The 26,512-nt window shown below is 37.7% G+C and overlaps 2 protein-coding genes across 3 annotated transcripts; one reads left to right on the top strand and one right to left on the bottom strand.

Annotated features, from left to right (window-relative positions):
* Positions 1-13,229: 13,229 nt before the first annotated feature.
* Positions 13,230-17,881, bottom strand: LOC131054800 (protein PNS1). Of its 2 annotated transcripts, none has more exons than XM_059216956.1 (7): positions 17,621-17,881; positions 17,221-17,441; positions 16,678-17,105; positions 14,572-14,947; positions 14,346-14,462; positions 13,812-14,045; positions 13,230-13,721 (listed from the first exon to the last, which is right to left on the bottom strand). In XM_059216956.1, exons 2-7 carry the CDS (start codon positions 17,410-17,412, stop codon positions 13,584-13,586), a joined length of 1,485 nt encoding a protein of 494 aa, XP_059072939.1. In that variant the 5' UTR covers positions 17,413-17,441; positions 17,621-17,881; the 3' UTR covers positions 13,230-13,583. The 2 variants fall into 2 exon arrangements, with proteins under 2 accessions (XP_059072939.1, XP_057845391.2); XM_057989408.2 differs by having other exon boundaries at positions 17,545-17,880.
* Positions 17,882-20,926: 3,045 nt separating this feature from the next.
* Positions 20,927-21,451, top strand: LOC131874390 (uncharacterized). Its single transcript, XM_059217740.1, has one exon. The coding sequence runs from the start codon at positions 20,927-20,929 to the stop codon at positions 21,449-21,451; it is 525 nt and encodes a 174-aa protein (XP_059073723.1).
* The last annotated feature ends 5,061 nt before the right edge of the window (positions 21,452-26,512 follow it).

Below are 26,512 nucleotides of genomic sequence, written 5' to 3'. Positions count from 1 at the left end.
TAAATGTGCCAAACCTTGGTTCATTAGGCTCCATCGGTTTTCTCAGAAGGTGTTAAACATAAACTTCAAGGGCCTGACCATCCACCTCATAACCCATTGGCAAAATATAGACTGTCGTGAGCTCAACAACTTCCATGTGGCATTGGTCTTTGTCCACCATGAATCAGATAGTCTTCTCATACTTCTCAACAATCTCTTTGGGAATCCTCTCTCTATAATTCATCCTCAATAGTCTGAGTCTCCCTATTTCCCAATCTTTACAACCCTTGTTTGATCTGAGTGGACACCGGTAAATCAAATTCCCATTTCACTCTACCTGTACCATGAATTTGGTTCATGAAGTATAGTGCTCGACAGACAATTAGAGAACCAAACTTAAATACATTCTTCTAAGTATCTAATTTTATCTTCTTCAAGTTTCTCAGGATCTCTTCAAGAAGAATTGAACAAAGATCATACTACATGTCCTCTTTCACCATCTGATACGATGTATACATAGCTGTACCAAAGACTGAGTTCAATCTGCTAGACTGGTAAACCTTGTAACCAATGATCATGGACATAAATCTCACATCATGCTCTCAGATATCATCAATAGTCATAGATCTATTATCAAATTGTGCACCAGTTGCCTTTGTCACAGTTGTGTTACCTACCTTACTTAGACTAGGTTTGTCATCGGTTTGATGTAGACATGTGACTTCATGAATGGCTTGCTTGGTGATTTTGTAAGGATTGTCTAACTAGATAAATTCATCATGCACACGGCTAAGGATGTATCTAACCCACTCATCTTCATCGAACACGAGGAAATGCACAAACTTCGTGAAACCGTTTCTTTGCAATTGCACATATTCCGGTTTAAGATTTTCATTCCTATCTCGAAGGTGTTGACTATAAAGTGCTAGAATCGGCTCATTACCGATTTCTTTAATATTGCAGTGAATATAGGCTCTTACATCGTCAACATGCAAAACACTGTAGGGAACAGATGAGAAGGCACCGTTTGGATCATCCTCAATTGACTTAAATGGGTGCTTCTTAAATTGTGGCCTTGCTCTCTCCGAAAGCTCAACTACCAAAGGAGTATTAACAGAAGATGATGTCATTCTGAGAAATTTAGGATTAAGAGTGTTCTTCTGTAAATACCTCTTGTGTCTGTCGGATGTACAGATACTCTTTGTTGAATTTTCTTTAAGCTCTTAGATCGCCTTGATAACTGATTCGCCTTGCACTAATGCTTCAACTCTTCTCTCGTAATGTGAGGAATGATTCACATTTGCCCTTTTTAACTTCACAAACCCTAATTTCAAGTTGACATAAATGCACTGATAAGGTTCAACTTGATGCCTTGTTCAGCATAAATCAACTCATCAAATGATTTAGAGATCTAGATAATCATCTCCAAGCATCTTTAATCTACCATGATCGATCGCAAATCTCTTCAAGGGGGTTTTGCAAGATTTCGTATGAAGATGCCACCCCTAAGGCCAAATGCCCTAGTCATTGGATGAGGGTTCTACACTGGATTCAGGTACAAATCCACTAGTTGCTTCATATTCATCCTTTCTAGCCCACATCTTCTCATGCTTGTCTTTGATCTCCTCTACCTTCGCCTTGCCTTTATCATCAATTTTGTTCTTGTCTACCAGAGCACCCTTCTTGCTTCTACAATATTTTGCAATATGACCAGTTTTGTTGCATGCACGACAAACAACATTCTGCATAGGTCTGAAGTTCATATGATTTGGTCTTGTCCTGCACTGGTTAGAGATATGTCCAAACATCCCACAAGCATAGCATTTGTTGTTTTGAAAATTATTAATTACTGCTCTGCACATATTTGTCTTGTGATCAAAATGATTGCATATGAAACATTGATCGGTAAAGGTAGGACCATTGTTCACATTACTCATTCCATTATTCATCTTACTTTTGCATTGATTTGCCATATGACCAAATTTATTGAAAGTAAAAAATCTACCATTGAATTTATGAACATTAGGTTGTCTTACCAGAGGGTTCTTTCTTTTAGGTTTTGCATTGCCTTGTCCAGATCTGGAGGATTCACCTTTCTCAAATCCAAGTCCTCGCATGTCCTTCCCATGTCTTTGACTTTCCAGCATCTGATCAAGCCTTGCTTAGCTAGTATTGAATTTGTCTTTGTATTCATTTGCAGTAGCAAGATCATCTCTTAGGGTAACAAACTATCTTTCAAGTTCTTGACCATTATTCCTTGATTGTATCAACTCTAGCTTCAACTGATCATTCTCATAGGTAAGCTTGAAGCATCCATCTGCTCTATCCTTCAATGATTGAGTCAAACTTTATTTATTCTTCTTCCGATCTTAAATCTCCTTAGTCAGCTTCGTTACAATGGATTGCATCTCATTCTTCAACACAACATTTATCTCTCTCAAGCTTGTCAACTTTGTCCTAATTCTCCATGCATTGATCTTCTTTCTCCTTCAGTTTGTCCATCAGTTCCTTCCTCTTGTCTCTTGAAGTGTTCACTTGATCTTTAAAATAATTAATGAAGTCTTCTGATGCATTCTAGTTTCTCTTTAAGGTAATGATCTCATCTCTTATTGTATCAAGATCCTCAAGTGCCATAGAAAGTTGTTTCTGAAAACCGAAATCCATTGATTCAATCTCCAAGACCTTCCTCAAGCGGTTAGGCTTCCTCAGAGGAACTAGGCTCTAATACCAATTGCTAGAATCAAGGAACACTGAGAGGGGGGGTGAATCAGTGTTCTACCAGTTATTAAATTTTTTGACTTAACCTTAAACCACCAGAAGCATAAGCATGAAATTGAAATGTAGAAACTCAAAACAATCAACCACAAAATCATAACACCGGGATTTTTACGTGGAAACCCAAATGGGAAAAACTACGGTGGGATTTGAACCCAAAATACTATTCTATTATGGCCAGTAGCAAAACAATATTAGATGAGGGGGAATGCACAAGCATTCAGGCACACTGCCTAGAGTTTACTGCTCAAATACAATAAGGGCTACAACCCTGTAAGGCTCACTGCCTTATTGATCAATTACATTGATGAAATACAATGAAAGAACTCCAAAATAACATCTAACAATGTCTGGATGAGTTCCGGTTAAGTGCCAAATCTCTGACTGTATTTGCTCTGTTTTATGTCTTGGTCAGCTATCGGATCAAGAATGCGCACGTGAAACTGCGCTACAAAGGATTTTGGATCTCCACTCGCTCACATACAATCATATCACACACCAAAAAGATCTTTTAGATCAGTCTTATATATCCACAATCACAAAATAAATAATTATCAAGTCGGCCTATTGATGTAATGTGTGGAATTGAGTCGGCTTGATCGGATCACCAAAAATAAGAGAGGATTACCAAAAAGATGATAAGATGATGTTTCTATGTCGACCCTATCATCCCATGCACGATTCATAACACCGCAATCACCGAAAAGCTTCCGAACCAAAACTGCTCTGCCCAACCTCAAATACCGATTAACTAGTTACCGGTTCACATCCATTTTTGGATATCATAATACATGATTACCGGATAGGATTATTGAGAAGAGTTGCCATCAATGACAACCCCAAACCATTAAACAAGCACCAAAATTCACCGGATGAGTGTCAATTGCCAACAATTGGAACCAAAGTTAATTCTTCAAACACCCATAAAGAAGCTATGGACTAGAACAATGACCAAGTATCTCATCTAATGGAAGCAATTACTAGTTGAAGATGCCACATGGGAGGATGAGAGTTCATTTGGAAGCACACACTTGATTAGAGTTGAGGACAACATGCTTCTCTAAAGAGGTGGGCATGCTACACCTTAGTTCTTACAGTATGCGTAAAGTTATGAATGGTCTGCTTGTGGCTACCTTATATTTTAATTAACTCACATTATCATTATTATATTGTTATTTAGGTTGGCTTAAGTCTTATATTTGGTTATTTGAAAAAGTCTAGGTGATATCTGTTAGAGTAAAGTAAGTAATTAACCTTACTCTCCTCTTAAGATTTCACTTTATGCATATATTAGTCATTTAATAATTAATATTTAATTATTAAATGCACTCACCTTAGGGTTAGGTTTTCCTTTGGTGTTGATCTCCTTTATAAGGATTGATCTCTTGTATTATTGTTACTTCTTGATTCATTTTTCTCTGATAATAAATCTTTTCACTTTGTCAGAGCCAAAACCCTTGTTTTTCGTTCTCTCTCTTTTTCTGTGACAGGTTTCTTGCATGCAGGTTTCTTTGGGTTCTGTGGATTTGTATTTCTCAAATCCTACATGGTATCAGAGCCAGATCTGCTGCAGCTTGTTCAGTCTTTTGAAAGATTTTGAGATCTAGGTTTTGGTTGCATCAGATCTGTGTTTGTCTTTTGTTTTTTATTTTGGAATAGGGGTACTTTTTTTTGGTGCACTTTGAGCCTAAACAAACCTCACCGTTGAGCTTGCAGCGCCCAAAAATCGCTATTTTCATATAAAATACGTCTGATTCGGACACAGTTGCTCCAGAAGGCAAAAAAATTTTGCCCCAAGGCCGTATGACCCCAGGGCACGCAGTTTGAGGCGAGAAACACAAAAAAAAATCAATTTTTTTATAAAAAAAACACCGCAGTATTTGAAAAAATCAGGCGCCGCCCGTTTCAAGCGTCGCACCGTCGGTGTGCAGTCCGACAACCACTGCCTGGCCACCGTCGGTGGCGGTAACAACCGGTCGTGACCAGGCAGCGACCGTCGCGCCGCCCAGCGGACCCGCCGCCCGCGCACCTCCCGCCCTCTGCTAGCACCAGCGGCGCTGCCCCCGCGCCACCAGTTCTTGTGCTAGCTCCTGGTCGCCCAACGGACTACGGGCCCTTTTTTTTAAGCCCCTAAGGGCTAGAAGGGCCAAACTAGACTTTTTGGAGCTGTTTTACAAAATCGGGCGTCTGATCTCTGTTTTTCGAAAACGAATAGGCATTGGAAAGCTGACTCCGAGCCTGTTTTAATGGTGTAGGAATTTTTTTAGATTTTTCCAGTTTGATTGCATTTTTTTCGCAGTCAAAGTCCGATGATTCTTTTTGCACTCCGAGGGGCATAACTTGCTCGTTTTTGCTCCGTTTTTTGAAAGTGAATAGGCATCAGAAAGGTGGTTCTGTGCTCTTTCCAAATCTATAGTCTGTTTCATTAGTAAATTCTTCAGGTGCTCATAATTTTGTCTCAACCCGTTACTGCTTTCTATCATTTTTCGGCTTTCAATTCGTACTGGGGATTAGTTTTTTTGCATTGTGGGGGGGTGTTTTTTTTTTGCTTTCTGTTATTTACATCAGAAAACCAGAATCTACAAACACCAAAACAAAACAACCAAACCCCTTTTGCATCTTCTGTCTAGTTCTGAAAGACCACTTAATAATAATTAAAAAAAATTCAGAGCAGTTGAGGCACAGTTCACAGGATGGCCGATAGACCTATTGAACCTCTCACACCGCATAATTACCACACTTGGAAGGGTCACATGATGACTCTTCTCCAGTCTGGAGGGTTATGGTCCTATTTGGATGAGGTTCAGCCTCAGTTGACACATGCCTTTGAGGTTATGCAGCACAGGAACAATATGGATCAGGCTATGGGATTGATGGCTTTACACATTTCCGACAGTCTCCAGTTTCATCTTGAGGGTTGTCTCACTCCTCGAGCCATTTGGACCAAGTTTGATGGACTTTTTGGTACTGTCAACGAGTTCAGAGCTTTGCAGCTTGAGGTAGAGTTAACTTCCTTGGTACCTGATTCGTTTCCCTCTATTGAGGACTTTCTAATGAAGTTCAAACAGCAAAGATCTATCTTGCAGGGTTGTGGTAAGACTAAGACTGATACAAAGTGCATTTTCTTGATCCTCTCCAAGCTTCGGGGTCCATTTTAGATCTTCTCTTCGACCTTCTATTCCACCATGGATGCCTTGGGTGCTCGACATGTTATGCCTTCTTTTGAGGTCTTTTGTGATCGTCTGACTCGTGAGCAGGCTAAGCTTAAGTAGTTGGATTCACTTTCAGGTTCACATAACCAAGCATTGGTAGCCCAGTCCTCCAAAGGAAAACAGAAGCAGAAACCGAAGCCTAAGAAAGATTCAAAGGCTAGTGAGATTCCCTCCAAGCCACCACCTAAGTCTGATTCAAAGCCACAGTCCAATTCTAAACAGGGCAAATCTTCAAAGTCTGGTGAGTCTTCCTCCAAAACTAAGAAGAAATCTGGTGATCCTTGTAGTTTTTGTGGCAAGGAAGGACATCCCATTTCCAGGTGTTGGAAACGTTTAGAGGTTTTGGAGGAAGCTATGCAGCAGCATAATATCAGTGCACCTCAGCCTCCTTCACAGCCCACAGGGAAAGGTCATGCTCTTTCTGCACGAGCATTGTCCTCAGCATCCACTTGGATTCTAGATTCTGGTGCCTCTCACCATATGACACACATAGAGGATTTGGTCACCGCTCTTGCCCCTACAGGCACTAGACATATTGCAATTGGTGACTTAGCACAACTTTCCGTTCAAGATTCTGGTACTGTTTCATTGGATGGTGGTTGTCTACAGGATGTGCTTTTGGTTCCTGACATTTCGACAAACCTTCTATCCATTTATCAGATTTGCCACTCTGGCTCTGGTAAGACAGTTGAGTTCTCACCTCATGATGTGGTTATTCGAGATCTTCATGATCCTGACTTGGTTGTGGCTACTGGGAGTGTGGATTCTGCATCTCACTTATATAACTTTGATGGCTTTGAGAGTTCAGACATTGTTGGTTCCTCTCTTATAGCACATGTAGATTTAGTGAGCAGGCTTTGGCATGAGCGTTTTGGCCATGTCAATTACAGATATCTACAACAGATGAGTACACAGGCACTTGTGATTGGGCTTCCACAGATTTCTTGTACTGATGGTGTATGTCGTGGTTGTGTCCTTGCCAAACATCATCGAGATCCTTTTCCTAAGGGTCGAGTCTCTCGTGCTAGGGTAGCCCTAGAGTTGGTACACAGTGATCTTATGTCCTTTTCGACTCCTTCCTTTTCAGGGGCCTGTTATGTGCTCACTTTTATTGATGACTTCTCCAGACGTACATGGGTGTACTTTCTTAAGTACAAGTCTGATGTCTTTGACTCATTCAGGATTTTGAAGACATTTGTGGAGAAGCAATCTGGACTTTCTATCAGGAGGATATGCACAGATAATGGGGGGGAGTATGTTAATCAGGCTTTCAGAGATTTTTACACTGAGCATGGTTTACAGCATCAATTTACAGTTCCTTACACCCCTCAGCAGAATGGTGTTGCTGAGAGAAAGAACAGAACCTTACGGGAGATGGCAAATTGTATGATACAGTCTCAAGCTATGAGTTCTTCATTTTGGGCTGAGGCAGTCAATTGTGCCAATTATATTCAGAATCAGATGCCTCATAAGGCATTGCGACATATGACTCCTGAAGAGGCTTGGACCCATGTCAAGCCTGATGTTTCTACATTCTGAGTTTTTGGTAGTGAGGCTTGGGCATTTATTCTTGATGCTCAATGGAAAGCCATGGAGAGGAAGAGCTGACCACTCATATTTGTTGGCTACTGTGAGGATGTTAAGGCATACAGGTTGTTTGATCCTGATTCCAGAGAGGTCTTGTTTCGGCAGGATGTCCAGTTTGATGAGCGCTATCCTTAGATAGATTCTCCATCACCAGCTTCTCCCTCATTGCCTACTCCTTCCTCTTCATCTCTTGAGGATTACTTATCTCTTAAGGATGATGTAGATGATGATCTACCATCTCCACCACCACCAGTTGCTCTGTCTTTGCCGAGGTGGGCCCGTGTCACTGTTGATGCAGCTGGTTCTTTGGCAGGTGATCCTTCAGATACTCGTCGCACTCGTACTCAGACATCTGGTTCTAGTCTTTTGAGTCATGCCATTTCAGATGATCCTCAAAAGTTTTCAGAGGCGACAGGATACCTTGAGTGGGATAGGGCCATGGATGAGGAGTATTCTTCTTTGATGAAGAATCATACTTGGGATCTTTGTCTTCTTCCTAAAGGAAGAAAGTTGGTTTGGTGCAGGTGGGTGTATCATACCAAGTATGCTGCAGATGGTTCTATTGATAAGTATAAGGCACGTCTTGTTGCGAAGGGGTTTTCTTAGGTAGAGGGTATTGACTACTTTGAGACCTTTGCTCCTGTCGCCAAGATGAATTCTATACACCTGGTACTTTCACTTGCAGCTTCACAGGGATGGACAGTGTTTCAGGTGGATGTGAAGAGTGCCTTCTTGCATGGAGACCTACGTGACGAGATCTATATGGAGCAGCCTCAGGGATTTGTGCAGGACACTTGTTTGGTTTCCAGACTTCGACATTCATTGTATGGTCTCAAACAAGCCCCTCGGGCTTGGTATGAGAAGATGGACTCTTTCTTGCTTTCCTCTCACTTCACACGCTGTCATTCCGATCACACAGTATATATTCAGCGTCAGGAGGGTGATCTTTTGATTCTTGTGCTATATGTAGATGATCTCATCCTTACAGGTAGCTCATCCTCCATGATTCAGCGTGTTTAGAGAGCTTTGATGGAGCAGTTTGAGATGATAGATCTTGGTCTCTTACACTTCTTTTTGGGTCTACAGGTTATTTAGTCTTTGGATGGGATTTCCATATTTCAGGAGAAGTATGCTCTTGATATGCTTTAGCGATTTGGCATGCTTGATTGCAAGTCTGCCCCCACTCCATTTCAGTCAGGTGTTGTTTTATCTTCCACTTGCTCTACTCATTCAGTAGACCCCACTTTATACAGGCAGTTGGTTGGCAGTTTGTTGTACCTGACACATTCTCGTCCTGATCTTTCCTTTGCGGTTGGCCTTGTCTCTCGGTTCTCCCATGATCCTCATGAGAGCCATTGGCAAGCAGCCAAACATATTTTGAGGTACATTCGAGGCACCACTCATTATGGCATTCACTACACTTCAGGATCCCCTCACATCATTGGCTTCACTGACTCCGATTGGGCTGGTGATGTCAATGATCGGAAGTCTACTTTTGGCTTTGTTTTTTGCCTTGGTTCTGGTCCTATTACATGGTCTTGCAAGAAGTAGTCTGCTATTGCATTATCATCTACAGAGGCTGAGTACCGTGCAGCAGTGTTAGCCAGTCAGGAGGTTTTATGGCTTCGGCAGTTGATGGCAGAGTTTAGGTTTCCTCTAGATTGTTCCACTATTCTTTGGTGTGACAATTAGAGTGCCATTCACATTTCTCGCAACCCAGTGGAGCATCAGCGGACAAAGCACATTGAAATCCACATGTACTTCATCAGGCAGTTGATTCAGGATGGTTCTCTCATCTTGGAGTACATTCCTACAGAGGAGCAGGTTGTAGACATCTTCACTAAACCTTTGGCATCTCCGCGCTATCTTCAGTTGTGCTCCATGCTTGGGGTGCAGGAAGTTGTCCTTGGGGGTCTCAGTGAGGCCTTCCTTCCTTCATGTTTTCTTTTCAGCATGATTCTTTATCTCTTTTTGGAGAGGAGTTTTTTCCCACTGGGTTTTCTCCTTTACTCCACTTTATAGAAATTTTCTTATATTTGGGTACCTGATCAGGCGTTGTTGTCGGGACCCTCTATTGCATTGTAGTTCTTTTGCTTTCTTCTGCATTGTTTGTAGCTGCATTGTAGCTCATCTTAAGGGGGGGTGTTAGAGTAAAGTAATTAATTAACCTTAGTCTCCTCTTAAGATTTCACTTTATGCATATATTAGTCATTTAATAATTAATATTTAATTATTAATTGCACTCACCTTAGGGTTAGGTGTTCCTTTGGTGTTGATCTCCTTTATAAGGATTGACCTCTTGTATTATTGTTACTTTTTGATTCATTTTTCTCTGATAATAAATCTTTTCACTTTGTCAGAGCCAAAACCTTTGTTTTTCGTTCTCTCTCTTTCTCTGTGACAGGTTTCTTGCATGCAGGTTTCTTTGGGTTCTGTGGATTTGTATTTCTCAAATCCTACAATATCTTAGGCATAAGTAGGGTATATAAAAGAGGTTGTGAGTCTTATTTGATCATCATATTGTAAATTGTGTTCTCATTAGAGATTTTTGAAATTTCCTCCCCTTAGAGTGGCTTGTTTTTACCGGTTATTATAAAATATTTGCAAATATTACATGTCAGATTCCTCTCATGTAAATTATTTCATTACAAGTTTATTTCTACAAATCAGATTGTTGACCTCAATCACTTGCACAAATTGTAGATTTAAAATTTAGTGAGAAATGAATAAACTTAAAGCAAAGACTACTCCCTTAAAGTGTGTATAGATAAATTAAATAAGATTTGAATTATTTACCAAATTTAAGCATAAAATTACACCTTTTATCATTACATAAAAGATAAAAAGATTAAATTGAATCTGCAAATAAAAATAAAACTACAAGGTACACAGTTCTCACCATTATAAATTCCAACTCAAGATGGCTCTCTTTGGAATTGTAGATGTTAATGATGTTCTCTTATGTCATGAGATCTTGCATTCATCTCATTGTGCCCAATTTTGTGGAATGGAACAATCCAAGTTTCATAATGGGGATTGATACTCTTTCACAAGGTAGATCATGACCTTGTTTATTAGAGATTTTTGCTAGAGTGGAATATTCTCATCCTTTCACGTGGACATTCCAACCTGAATTACCACGATTAAATTTATTTCTAGACTTCTCCCTGTTGAATTGGAATCGAATCATGGGTTGTAATCCTCTTCCGTCACATTGCTTTCAAAATTTAAAAATTGAAGAAAATATATCTTAAACTTATTCCAAAAATGACATTATATCTAAGACTTAATACAAAATGAAGATGCGATTTTTCAGGAAAGAAAATGGAGGAATCTAAGTGGTCAAATTTGGAAGTTGAAAGCTGAAGCTAATGTTGAATGTCTAACTTGGAAGATTCTTCACTGTAAGCTTCCAATTGGCAATAGATTGAACAATTTGAATATTATGCCTGCTAAGTGCCCTTATTGCTAGCACATTAGAAGTATGAAGCATATTTTTTGGGACCATTTTTTTGTCTAAAAAGAAATGGAAGGCCATAAATATTTGCAATATTTAATGATACTTTGTGCTAGAAAAAATGCTTTATTGGGTCATGGAATTCATAATAATATTATTGTTGATACTATGAAATAAACTATTTTGCTTAATATTTTCTTAGGTTTTACTTTACATCATGCTATAGTTTGTGTCTCTTTGTTCACAATTGAAGAACAATGCTTGCTTAGCAATCATCCCTCTAACCTCAACTGTGATGAAGGGTGGAGTCTCAGTTAGGCCTAGCAACCTCTGTTATCTAACCTTAGACATTGCCATTCCCGCATTGACCATCCTCCCCCATGATCCTTGCACTTGGTAGGCTCCCTTCCCTTGTTCTCGTTCCTCTCTCTATCCCTCGTGGTCTTTCCCTTCCCCATCTCTAGGTTTGGTTGGTTCATCTGGTTCCTTTTGCTTTTGTGGCTTCCTTTTTGTTCTAGTTTTTTGTTTTTTTTAGTAGGTTTTTACTTTTGGCTTTATTTCATTTGTTTTCTTTTATTTCTTTGTAGTCCTTTTTTAATCCGTGTCTTTTGTTTAGTTTGTCTTTATTTTTTTGTAGTTATTATTGGTTTTCATTTTCTTTTCTTGTGCCTTCGTTAATTTCTTTTTAGTTTTTAGTTTTTTTTTCCTTTTATCGTCTTGCCTCTAATTTATTTAATTTTTCTTTTTGTGCTAGTTTTTCTTGTCTTTCGTTATTGTCTTATTTTAATTCTTTCATTTATTTTTTTACTCTCTTTTTGTCCTTGTGTTTTATTAATTTTAGTTTTCTTTGGTTGTTTTTCCTTTTTCATTTTTTCTTCTTGTTTATTTTATCAATAATTTATTAATTAGTTTTTAAATCAATAATTATTAATTATATATTATTGACTTATCATTATTAATAAATCAATTTCTTTAGTTTTCTTTTTTGGGTAGTGTTAAATTATTGACCATGTCTAGTCATTAATTTAGTATCAGTTCTTGTTTGTTTTTGCCATCCTCAATTATTTTCCATTTTTTATTTTTTGTATTTTTTTCTTGTTTCTCTCATCATTTTCTAGTGATTTTAATTTTCTTCTTGTTCTATTGTTTTCGGGATCTCATGCTACCTCGTTTCTCACCTCTTCTTTTTATGTGTTCTTGTTAATTTACTGTTTTGTGTTTCTCAGGTCTCTATACTGATCCATGGATTCAAAATTTTGTACACAATCGAATTCAGAAATCTATAACCATATCAAATTATGAATTGTAAAAATCTGACATCATTAAATCAAATACTAGTTTATGCACCTCATGATAAAGATATTCTATGTGGAAGACAGCTTCAAAGACTATTTAAGTTTAGACTGTAAAAGTTTTTATGTTGTTTCTCAGGTCTCTATACTGATTCATGGATTCAAAATTTTGTACACAATCGAATTCAGAAATCTATAATCATATCAAATATGAATTGTAAAAATCTGACATCATTAAATCAAATACTAGTTTATGCACCTCATGATAAAGATATTCTGTGGAAGACAGCTTCAAAGACTATTTAAGTTTAGACTAATAATTTTTATGTTGCATCATTTGTAAGGTTTTGTTGTCAGTCATATCTGCATTGACTGAGCTGTTATCATTGTATTTTTGAGGTCTTCTGACATTGGTCCTTTAGTTTTTAGTGATGTTTTTGCTATACTTAAAGTGGATCTGTAATTTCAGTAGTGCAGTTGCTAATTGTTGTGTTATTTGAACAGATCCAAACTTTTTTAATGTATAATTTTGTTCTTATTACAGTTGAACTGCTCGATATTCTTTTCTGTATTAATTTCAGCTTTATTCAATTAAAAAAAAAAAGTGTTAAGATTGTCAAATCCTTGCTTTTGCCTTTGTTTAATGAATTCCTGGGGCATTTCGCAGTTTCCTACGGCTGTCCTGGAATTGGAGGTTTATCCAGTAGACGAAGAAACGTTGATGTCGACGGCACAAATGGCAATGGCGACAGGTTTTTTTTGTCATGGTTAGGTAGCTCTGCACTTAGCCCTGAATTTAATGTTTGTACGAAGGATAATTCTAGTGGACGCGTTTTTCCAAATTCTTTCTCAAACATCACTTATCCAATACACTTTACAGGTCATTTAGTAGACGCGTACGCCATTTGTGAATATTACAGTACGCCATTTACGAATATTACAGTACATTTATGAATTAGGGTTTCACATTGACCACACATCTTTCTAGATTTCCAGACGAATTATGTCTGTAAGCACTAGTACAGATTGCGCTGCGATTCTCTGAATCCAGACGCAGACAAGATAAATCAAATTTAAAATAAAATTACATTACATGAGAATGCTCTATCCTCTGCCTGTTGTATGTATGACTATGTACAAGGCCATTAGGCTTTCAATTGAATTCCCTCTGCACTGCTTTTCCTCGGCCCAAATGCCTATAGATTATAGCGGTTTCTACTGGCAGATCAAATAATGAATATAGAACGAAGATCTTGTGGTAGTCTAGAGATCCTTCCTTAATCACGCCATAGATCTCCGAAAATCTCTCACGCGATCAGAGATTACGTTGTCCTCGAATTCTCTGTTTTCGGGGTTTTCTGCATAGCAAACGTAGTATGCACATACACAAGCCTGCGGCACCACCATTGTAATTCTTGTCTGCGCATACACGAATTCTCTTAGAATTGAATGAAAAAAAATTTACTTGCCCAATTTCTATCAAAATATTTAAATGAATGAAAAATTTACCATGAAATAGCCAATTACGAAGGATAACAAAGATACTGTAGCAGTCAAGTTTTTGTGCGTTGCAAAAGTCCAGGAGCCGGCTACTATTATGCAGAGTGATCCGCTCGCAACGCCGCTAAGAACACAGAGAGAGCTTGTCAGGTCTTGATTGATCACAGGTTCCAAACTTCTCGCTTGAAACAATGCCCAGGTGTCTTGAGCTGCTTCAACAAATCCTTTCCCGTATGTTGCTACCTACAAATAAATGTTCTATAAAATTTCATTCCCAAATCTATTATTTCTCATGGACCAGATAAAACCGAAAACCTATGGTTAGGGGATAGGGGATTGTGGCTTGTTTTTATTCTAACACCTCATTCAAGCTGTGCCTTTTGGGCTTCCTGTCGTAACCTGGCTCTAAAACTACATTATTTTTCATGAACGCTTAATGATTCTAACTTCTAACCTTCTGGCCCCTTTGAAGTTCTGGGCGTGGCATTGATCTTCCGAAATAATTAATTGCTAAAGAAAATACTCATTGGGATGAAAGTATACCTGAACAAAGCCCCAGTTGTTAGCAAATCGGAAGACGTATCCCATTAATCTCAGGTAACAATGCGCACAAGAGAAGAAAAATTCGTCTTCTCCTTCAACCAAATTCATTGCTCGTCCCTGCAATAAAAACAATAAACATATCAGCCACGATTATACAAAAGCTAAAATATTTTTGATTCTTTGTGCAGGGGCAATTTTTGGAAAAATGTTGTTCATGTTTGATTACCAGGACTTGAAGAGCTTCTAGAAAAGGGACCAGGATTGATCCCAGACTGATGCTTCCCAAAGAGGTTGTTACGGCTCTCTGGAAAGAGAAATGTACATTTGACTGCATTCCTCTCAGGTAAAACAATGCCAAAACCCTTGCGGTTGTGACGTGCACTATATTTCTGAGTACTTCCATCACCCATCCCAAACTGAGTATGAACGCCATCACGCTCAGTGCTGCATATTTCTGGCTGATTGCCCCTACAACGCCTAATATCCAGACAGAGATCCATATGAATGCAATTAGAATGACCCAGTAAGAGGGGTGCATCAGCTTCGGGTATTTGTTTGTTTGGAACAGAGCCTTGGGGAGCAGCTTTGATGCATATTTTATCCTGCAAGAGGCATTGAGGAACAATTTCCACATGAGAGGGTTTTCAATATACCAGTCCACCGTCTATTAATAACATCCTGATTCCACACAGACCTTAAAAAGGATATGCACAATCTTTTTGAACTACTGTTCATTATACACGTCTCATAAGCCATACAGAAGATAAACTCGCATGGCAGTTGAGATTAGAATCACAATCACAACTCTCCTATGCAATCAGAGCGGAGTTGAGGATTGTGCCTTAAGACAAGAAAGAACTTACAAATTTGAGTTCAGAAAAACTGCACATATTTTATCTGTAAATTGTTTTTGTCCAATTAATAAAAGTCTGATTTAATTGAATTTCAAAATGCTATTTCTCAGCAAAAGTTTTGAACATTACAACGGAAGGAAACTTCCTTTGGAACAAATATTAGACATTCTCAGAATCTATTGGGCCCATTTCTTATCGTACATCAGCTAAAAAGAGAACCTAATTTAAAATCACAAATTTATTTTAACAGAGTTGAAGATGCAGTGAGAAGAAAACATTATTATGATATTGCTATTAGAATTGTAGTTTTTTGAGTCAAACTCATTGATCCATATTTCATAAATAGTGGTTTACAAGAATCTTATGAGAATGAGTGGTACACTTACCACTCACTTAATCTAAGTGATGCTCACAGAGGTGAAGCATTAGCCCTTCCCAGAAGGTCACCCATCCAAATACTATTCAAATTCAAACATGCTTAACCATCGAGTTTCCTCCAATATTAAGCTCACGTAACTTTGCTACCCCATTTACAGATAAACTAAGATAAACTAATATGATCAATATGAAGAAAGTCTTTACAGATAATATATTGAGACTTTATCAACCTCATAATCTTTGTGCCAGAGGAGATCAACAATTCATGATGATGTAACTCATCAATCATCACTGCAATCATCACTGCAAGTGCTACGATGGCTCCGCTGCACTGGACTTGATTTTTCAGATTGTCCGGTTGTCAAAGCTGAAGCCATTAATACTTATAGAAATGTAGTCTAAATTTTTTAAATGCAGAGAAAATCTGCCAATAAAGAAGTTTCTCTTTGTTTCTTGAAAGGTAGTTACTCTCAGGTTTTTAATCCTATCTACAGAGTTCTCTGGGGCAGTAAAACCAAAAGCTATCATACACTCTCTATCATTGACACACTAAATTTTCCCAACCTGACAGTTTCTAGATGCACTTGTTGCAACATGCTAGGAGTACCTAGCACATAGTAGTTGTGCTCAGCTTCTTTGTGATGGTGGGAATTACTCCACGTATTCAGCAGAAATCATTCTCTATGCTAATTTTACAGAGACTTTTTGAGTGGGCAATTCCTACTTTCGAGGGGTAGTTCTTTTGACTTTTATATCCTATCTTACCAAAATATTTCTCTTTTCGTTAGAAAAAGGAAAGTTAACATTTATGTGATGATTCTAAAAAGCTACTAGACCTTTACTGAGGTACTTATTGTATATGTGTATATTATCAAGGGTTTTGAAGAGCAACCTGAAGGTGAATTTTAACACTATTTAAAAGGCTATGTTCCAATGGCATCCAGTCTACTAACTTTAATTGGGACCATTCGTTGATTTCTTGCATACCATCCAACTAAAGTTACTGAGCAATTTAAGGTTGCCATCTTTACAACACCGTGTGTCGATATGCTTCAGCTAATATTGTGCAGAAACTAAATAAGCCCAGAAATAAAACTAACCTGGAATTAACCCAGCAGGCATACAAGGCTTGGGAAATAGAGAAAAGTAACAATATAGTTCCCAATCCCACACTTGACGATTCTGAAGTCGATACAAGCATCAGTGAAGCTGTGAAACTCAATGCAGGGCTTGTCCACAATGCTCCATATATCATCTCAACAGGCCTCCATATAAAAACCCGCTGCCATACACATGAGAATACGCAACCCACTCCTGCTGCTGCTACGAGCTGGGGATACCAATTCTCTATGTGAAATCTCTCACTGCCCTTCCTCAGAGCAGCCTGAATTCCTCTAAATCCAAAAAACCCCATTCCAGCAAGTGCTGAGAGAATATGTAGAATGAACACGAGAAGGCTCAGAACATTCCTATATCCCCCAGAGTAAGCATGTATATTTCCCTTCTCTACACTCGGAGGAGCAGAGGGCTAAAAACAAAGAAGGAGGGAGAATATTTAGTACCCAAAAATAACATGGCATTGATTCTTTCAAAGGTAAAAGAAAATGGGCATCTCCAAATTTTTAAAGAAGAATTGAACATACCTGTGCAGTTGGAACAGGTGCTATCTGGGGATCATCAGTACTATAGGCAACAATTTCTAGTGGAGTCACCTGTCTGCCCCTGTGACTCCTTGACGGTCTCATCTCATGGTTGGGATTGGGATTGGGATTGGGATTAGGATTATCCTTCTCACGCATCTGATTCTCCGTGTCAATTTCCATTTCCGGAACCATTTATGCCACAGAATCTTTTCACCTGCAGGCTGCATATAATAAACAACGAATGAGTTCGCAGAGCTGAAAAAAAGCCTAAAAAATAAGGCCATCCTCATACTCGCTTTCAAAGTTTTTAGCCCCAAAAGCTACCTATGATCTAAACCAGGGAAATCAGCACTCCCTGCAACTGAAGAGGCTAAAACTATCGAAGTATATACGAACATACCCAATAGATTGTAAATGCTCTGTGCAACGAATTATTGCAGGAATAGCTTTGATATTGGATGGAATTTTGTGGTTGAAGAACACACCCAGACGACCAAATACAGTATTCTTTGAAATTTCGTTGACCGAACAATATGATAGGAGGACGAAGATGAATGAACACGTCACTCTGGTGATAATGGCGGCTGAGGGAACAAATACGCAAGCTAGAGGAGGAAAGAATACGCAAGCATTTACCAGAAATTACATGTGCCAAGTCCGGTTTAAGTTCGATTGCCGTACGGCCGTATTTAGAGATTTCTGCCTTTAATTATAATCAATTTTTTTGGGGTTTGTTTAAGTTTTTAATATTTTTAAATTATTATTTTTAATTTGTATTGAATGTCAAAGTTTCTCGATTAAACTGTGTCACAGGTGTGATTCAAAATGTTCAATGAAAAAATATACACAGTTTAACCTAAAATCTTTGGCCTTCAATATTCATGGAACTTTTAAAACTAATTTTTTCTATTTTAATTTGTAGATATTGAATATAAAATTAAAGTTAAAATCTTTTTAATTGAAAGTTTAAAGATTGAAAGATATCTATTATATCAAAAATGGTTCAGAATATAATCTACATCAAGTTGAAACCTCTTCTATTGAAAGTTGAAGACTCAAAAATTCAAAGATTTTTATTCTATTAAAATTACTCACAATACAATCCTCATCCCATTTAATATACTGCTAAAAAATAATATAAATTTATAACTGAATGTATATTTAACCTATCATATACTCTTTTAAATAAAATATTTCTCTTAACATTTGTAAGGTAACCTTGGATAAATAACTATGAGAAAAAGTGTCTGACAAGCAGAGGCGACTGCCAAATTTAGGTGGACTAAAGCAATAATTTTCAAGATGACTTTGGTGGACTGAGAAATGTTTTCGACCCACGTTATCCACATGATGTAATAGCTTAGCCAATTAAATTTAGATTTTGTTTGCCCAAGTGCGGAATATTCTTCATCACAATTTGCAAGATGCTACTGACTCTTCCAGTCCCTTCCACTAAAAAACTAAACAAATGTTTTCCTAATTTTTTATGGAAGTTGGGTGGAGAAGCATTCGAGTTGAATTTGACGGTCGAGTCCGCCTGTCAGTACAATGGAGGCCCCCCAATTTTGACCCTTATAGTGGATGATGCATACGTATACGCTGACGTGTGCAACGTGACTTATTTGATATTCCATCTCAAGCAATATTAACACAACAATATTATTCTGTAATACAAACAACTTAGCCAGGAAACTCAAAAGTTCCTCTATGGCGTTGCATTTGTAAAGTTAACCTTTTTTAACACCTCGTAACCTTCAAATGGAATCTGTCTTCAATTATGAAGACGAATTGTTTTTTGTTCTTGCCATTGACCTTTCAAAGCTAAAGAGGATTTTTTTTTTTCATAAGGTCATCACTCAAAGTTATCTTGAAAAGAGGATTTTTTTTTTTTTCATAAGGTCATCACTCAAAGCCAGCCATGTTTTTTTTTTCTTTCCAAAAGGTCATCACGTTGGCTAAACTCAATTAAATCATAGTTTAGCCAGCCATTTCCTTTATAAAATTGTTAATTGTAAACACTCTTTAAGGGCATATAGAGAAGAAAATGCTTCTCTTAGTTAAGAGAGGTCTGATAATGGTGTAATCTATTTTTTTAATTTTTGTTGGAGTTAATATGGTAAGTATATGTTAATGTAGAGTAATTGTTTTTAGTCAATTATGTAGGTTAGTGGATAGTTCAAATATTTTATTTTTAGAGGTGTATAGGTCAATTTGTTGAGAGCACTTTTTTTCTATCTTCAATATTATGGTTGTATAACATTATCAATTTACTATGGTTTCTTGATTGTAGAACATTGTCCGTTTACCACATGTTTTTGTTAACCTATTTTTTCATGTAATTGTAGAATGATGAGAAAATGAAGAGAAAACAAGGAAACGTAAGCAAAATTGAATCCAACTTCAAATCATACCACTATGGTCAATTGAGCGACTAGGAATACAAATTTAAAATGAAAAATTACAAACCAATGCAAACCTTGTGCATGTGTGGATGTGCTTGTGATACACTTAATATTGGGTTGCTCTTGGGAGTGCCAATGTGATTGCATATATTTGTGTCTATGAATTCTCAACATTTATTCATTCCTTCATTAGTTTGGTTGAGAGATGAAGATTAATTTATATCTATGGGATGAGGGGAATGAAGGCTCGAGATCGATTTGTTTAAGTGGATGTTTGGGATCAAAAGTCGAGTTGGATTTGAATAGAAGGTAGTTGGGAATGAATGACAAGGATTGAATGAGAGTTTTTATGAATTTGGATTTGAGAGGTAGGAGAAAGTAAATGCTATTAGTGTAGTGGTGTAAAAGTGACCTTGCAAAGGGAAGAACTATGTTCCCTTGAGAGCCAATTCCACAACATACATTCAGATATCTCCAACTAGTGAAACTGGTAAAGATATCTAATTACATAAATGGAAAGAGCAGGTGATAGATGTTGATCTTATAGCTAGGTCGGATCCCTTCTAGGGCTGACCTAGCTCATGTATGTGACTAATTGGCCTTTGGCCTTAGTCACGCCTTATATCTAATAATCTCTATATAACTTGTAACGTGTTGGGGTTGACCTATGTTGAGGACACTTGTATCGTGCAATAGGGCTAATTCTGTTTTGGCACCAATCTTTAAGAATTTGAATTGAAATTAAAAGTGCTCTCCTTGAAAGCCGACTTAGGTGAATTGGAAAGCTAAAGTCGCCTATATATTCAAAGTATCAATCATTGTATCCACACATCATCAATGAATTCATCCTATACACATCGAATACATTCTCCTTCAACATTCATCAACAAATTACCCCTGTTATCAACGAATATCATCTAAAGCATAGCGAATTATCTTCTAAGGTCAATGAACCTTGTTCAAAGTACAACGAACTATATATGTAGGACAAGGAACTACATACAAAGGGCAGTGAACCTTCTTGAGACAATGAATTGATCTATGTATTGCAAATAAGTCATTTCATTGTTGTATATGCCCTAGCTTGAATACTCCATACTACTGTTGTTCTGATTGCTTCATGTGTTGAAGCAGATTGTAAAGATACTTACTGATTATTGCATAATAAGATCTAAGATTATAACTGGGTTTTTCACCTCCAAGAGGGAGATTTTCCTAGGGTAATTTTGGTGTTCTTTATGTGCTTTGATTTGATTAGACTTTGTGATAGCACATCCTCTTCTAGCCATTTTCCAGCATTCAAGATGGTGTACGGTCTGAAAGTTGAGGACAAACTTGAAGGAGCCTCAAATTTCACTTCTTGGGATTTCAGAATCCTTGTCACCCTCAAAGAAAATGATCTTGTGGAGTTTGTGCAAGGAGAGGATCAACCTGTGCCTGAAGACAAAGATGAATTACTTCAGTTCAAGAAGAATGTTGTCAAAGCCAAGAAGATTCTGATTGACACTGTGAAAGATCATCTTGTTCCTATCATCTCCAAGATGTCTTCAGCCCAGGATATGTTCAAGGCTTTGGAAGGCATGTATGAGATCAACAACACAAGTAGAGATCTTGCATTGAGGCAGCAACTTCATCAAGTCAAGATGGCAAAGGGAGAATCAGTCATCACCTACTTCATGAAGATTTCAGAATTAAGAGATCATCTCAGCTCCATTGGAGATGAAGTTGTGGACAAGGATCTTGTCATGCTTGCATTTAAATGGTCTTCCTCACTCTTGGGAGCCATTTATTCAAGGCATAAGTGGGAGATCCAAATTTCCCAAGTTTGACTACCTCCGTGCTAATTGCATTCAAGATGAATCAAGACTGGCTGTAAGAGGAATTATCAAAAGCTCTCATGGTGAACACAATCATGTTCTTGTTTCCCAGTCCATCAAGAAGAAAGGAGGCTATTGGAAGAAGAACAACTTCAAGAGAAATAGAGACCAAAGGTCTGATCCAACCCCTGATTCAAAGAAGAAGAAGAAGGATCTTTCATACATCAAGTGTTTCAGGTGTGACAAGTTCAGTCACTATGCTAGGGACTTCTTATCCCATCCAAAGCATGAGCAAACATAAATGAAGTTTCAAATCAAAATGATGTTGAAGACTTCCTCTTCATCTCTGCCTTATCAAGCAATGTTCCTACAGACAATCATACATGGTTGATTGATAGTGGAGCATCTAAACACATCACCAGCTACCGGGAGCATCTTTCAGACTTGGTGGAGAAGGAGTCCAACTTACACATGATCATTAGAGATGATGCACACTATTATGTAAGAGGTTTTGGTATTACTTCCCTTAACTTAGAGTCTGGAATTTCTCTTCACCTCAGTGATATATTGTTTGTGTCAGGAATCAAGAGGAACCTTATCTCCATATTAGCATTGGAAGATAAAGGTATCAGATTGCATTTTCTAAGGGAAGAGTTCTTGCATGGCCTAATAAGTCCAGCATCAAATTAGCTCATGTCATTGGGAATCAGTATGAGAGACTATATAAGCTTTCAACTCATCTAGTTCAAGCTCTCATTCATGAAGCACCTGAGTCAAGTGAGCTATGGCATAGAAGACGTGGACATCTTCATTTTCGAGCCCATCCTACCCTAGAGAAGATGGGTAAAGGTATGTCTAAACTTAGTCATATTCATGATGATACATGTTGTGCTATGGGTAAAAACACTAAGAGTTCATTTCGTCAAAGTGAAAGTAGGTTTAAAAAGAAATTAGCTCTTGTGCATTCTGATTTATGTGGACCTGTGTCTGTTGCTTCTCCAAGTGGATTCTTGTATTATGTAATCTTCATAGATGACTACTCTAGGAAAACATGGATTTACTTTCTAAAGTCAAAAGAATCTGATGAAGTCCTAGGTAGATTCAAAGAATTTAAGGCCTTAGCTGAAAATCTATCTGGGAAAATAATTAAAGTTTGAAGGTCTGACAATGGAGGTGAATACACCTCGGGTAGGTTTCATGATTTTTGTATTGAGGCCGAAATCAAGAGGGAGTTTTGTGTTCCCTACAACCCTCAACAAAATGGGGTTGTAGAAAGAAAGAATAGATCTATAGTTGAGGCTGCGAAAGCTATGATTCATGATCAGGACCTGAAGACTTTTCTTTGGGTCGAAGCATCTAGAACAACAATATACATTCAGAATAGATGCCCTCACTGTGTATTGAAGGATATGACTCCAGAAGAAGCATTTTTAGGGATCAACCCTGACATCAGCCACTTAAGGATCTTTGGGAGTCCAATATGTGCTCATGTACCCAAAGATAAGAGAACCAAGTTGGAACCTTTGGGAAAGAGAGGAATTCTTGTGGGCTACAACAAAACCTCCAAAACATTCAGAATCTACATTGCAAGTCAGAAGTACATTGAGGTTAGTAGAGATGTTACTTTTGAAGAAGATGTTGCATTCAAAAAGTCTAAAGGTTCAAGTATGGAGATTGACAATGAAGTTCATGATAACCTTCAAAACTTGGATATTGATCATGATACTGAGATTTAGAGGAAGTCTACAGAACCTGAAGAGCGTGATGATCCAGTTGAGCCTATGAATCCTACTAATGGGCCTAGAGATATTACCATGAGGAAGAAGAGACCCCTTTGGGCAAGAAACACTGGACATGAGGCATAAAAGTTTACAGCTCCAAGTGACACATTCAAAGAAAGTAGGAGACCTCAGAAGTTCCCCAACTATGTTGCATTGATGTGCAACATCATTAGGTCTGAACCTTCCAGCGTTGAAGAGGCCATGAACCGGAAAGAATGGAAGAATGCTATGGATGAAGAATATTAGTCTATCATCAAGAATGATGTTTGGGATATTGTGCCTAGACCGAAAGGTAAGTCGATTGTATCCTCCAAATGGTTGTTTAAAATTAAACATGTTGCTGATGTAAGTATTGAGAAATACAAAGCTAGGTTTGTGGCTCGTGACTTCTCTCAAAAGGAAGGCATAGATTATGAGGAAACCTTTGCCCCTATGGCTCAATATACCTCTATCAAGACTATCATTGCTATTCTTGCGGCTAAGGGATGGAAGTTACATCAGATGGATGTAAAGATAACCTTTCTCAATGGAGTTATTGAAGAAGAGGTTTACATAGAGAAACTTGAAGGCTTCACGGTCCATGAGAGAGAGAGTCTCATGTATGCAGATTGAAGAAAGCATTATATGGCCTTAAGCATGCTCCCCGTGCTTGGCATGAAAGAATTGACAAGTACTTGGTAAGCTTAGGTTTCTGTAAGAATGATGTTGATCCAAATATTTACTTCAAGGTTTGTATGGTGAAAAGTGGATAATGGAACAACACTATTGAAAGACTAGATGAATTCAACCACAAAACCCTAGCCTAACAACAATAAAGATCCACCATAACAAATGAAGATTACCTAAGACAATGCAAATCAACAAAATAAAAAATATTATACCATCACATGTCCACTAGGGTTTGAATCTTCATTCTTCCTATCTCCACTGATCTTTCTTGTGTTAGGACCCGGAGGCAACTGAGAGGGGTGGGGGGGGGCTGAATCAGTTGTCTATTAATTTCAAACCAAATATAACTTAATCAAACTTGATGCATAATACTGGTAAACCAAACTTAATGTCGGTTGACAGTTTAATAGTTAATAACAATACCAGTGAAGTTTATTGCATGAAACAGAAAGAGAAATATCATCCACAACACATAACACATATATTTGTATGTGGAAACCCTGTAAGGGGAAAAACCACAGTGGGAAACCTTACCCACAATCAGATGATACTACTGCAGATAGTATGTGTGTACAAATGGGGTCTGCACATGCAAAAAGGCCAACTGCCTAGAGCTCACTGCTCAATCACAAAATGAAAGTCACACTAACTACAATTAGATGGTTAAATCCAATGATAATGTACTGCTCAAAATAGCATCTTCATATGCTGGATTCAGTACCAGTTAAGCTCTAATTGTCTTCTTCAAACATTCCTTGAATCTTCAAATGATGTCTGTGTGAGTAGCTCTGCTTATATTCGCATATACCAAATATCACAACCTTATAATACCTTATGTTCTTTCTCTACCACATAATCTCACAAATGAGATCTTACATATATACCAAAACCTAAGACCAAATGTGTAGGTCGGCTCACTAAGAATATTACAATAGAATCAATTACAAATGAATCAATATGTGATGCATCATGTCGACTCAATGCATTTACAATAATAACCAATCAATAAATCATCTCCATAACGTGTCGTGCTGATTTGGAATAGATAACGCATGCCGGTCCATAACCTAGACCAATTTGTCAGTAACAACAAATATGCCAACTTGATTAGGCCAATAACCAAATTACCAAAACCAAGTGTCCAAACCATGTCTTCGACATAATCAAGTAACCTCTAGATGATAACAAGTCATCCTCTGTGCCGGTGAACAATATAACCTACCGGTGAACCAGATACTAATGACTGTGCATAAGTCACTGAACATGTCGATGAACATAACCAAAGATATCCAGAAAGATAAGTGCTGATAAGTGTTGACATCAATGACAAAACCAATGCAACACATCCATAATACCAACAACTTGATATATTTGCTCTCAGATTTTATGTGTGCACAAGAACTCAACAAAGAACGAAAATGTGGTTGATAGCTTGATCTCGAAAAGGCTTAATTGCATAAGATTGATTAGCTGAATAAAATGCTTAGGAGGGTTGATAATGAAAGAAACATCCTCTTATATAGAAGACACTGTAAGAAATGGAAGGATAAGATTAAGAGGTGTAAAAGATAGATGGTCAACTAGGATTAGAGGGTAGGTAAAAGAAATAAGAAAATAATAAGGTAGGTAGTGTAGGAATTAAGAGATGAATGACATGTGTCATGGGTAGAAAAGGGTAATGAAATAATTAAATAAATAAAGATTTATTTAATTAATAGAAGAAGTGGGATCAATTTAATAAATAAAAGCATTTATTTAATTTAGGGGAAGGACAATTTAAATGAAGAAAGGCTAGAAAAGGATAAATGAATTAATTAAATAAATAAAGGTTTATTTAATTAATAGAAGAATTAGGATAAAATAATTAAATAAATAAAAATATTTATTTAATTAGACAAGACAATTTTAGGTGTCTACATTTCACCCCTCTTTGAGACAAAGCAGCTTGTCGCATTGGCTCAAAGAAGATAAGATGAACTGATACAAAGTTGCCCCAAGATGGAAATGATATACCCCCTCAAGAGATTGGATGAAAATGTTTGAAAAGATCACAGACAAACTCTCAATAAGAAAGAAAGGCTAGAAAAGACTGACAAGAAATGATAGAGTGACAGAGTCATGGGATAAAGAAGACTGACATGGGAGATTAGGGCTAGGGTAGTCTATAAGATAGACTACGAGGGAAAACATCCTCATTTCCATCCACACACCTAAGAGATCAGAGTGCAAAGAGAGCAAAGAGCAGTCAATAGTCGCACAGATTCGATCACGTTCACTGATATCAAAGGCCAGCAAATGCAGGAGAGCCAGTGAGTACCACAAAACCTCCTTGTACCTTGTTGCATTAATTGTTGTCATAAATGCATGTTAGGTAGGGTAATAAATGCATATTAGGTATGTCTTAGAAATTGTCAAGCAGGGAAAAAGACGTTAAGGTGTGTCTGCATTGGTGCCAGGTGCATCTGTGTCTAGTGTAAACACGTCTATGGTTTGAAAAGTGTCTATGACAAATGCAAGTGCGTTTGTGAAATGCAAAAACGTCTGTGCAGGTCAGGCGTGTATATGCATGATAGAGGCATGTCAATGCAATCCAAGCACATCTATGAAATGTAGGAACGTGTGT

Source organism: Cryptomeria japonica, chromosome 3, assembly GCF_030272615.1.
Source record: "Cryptomeria japonica chromosome 3, Sugi_1.0, whole genome shotgun sequence".
NCBI classification, from domain to species: Eukaryota; Viridiplantae; Streptophyta; class Pinopsida; order Cupressales; family Cupressaceae; genus Cryptomeria; species Cryptomeria japonica.
The sequence above is the reverse complement of the archived record's forward strand: the minus strand, read 5'-3'. Positions and strand labels throughout refer to the sequence as shown.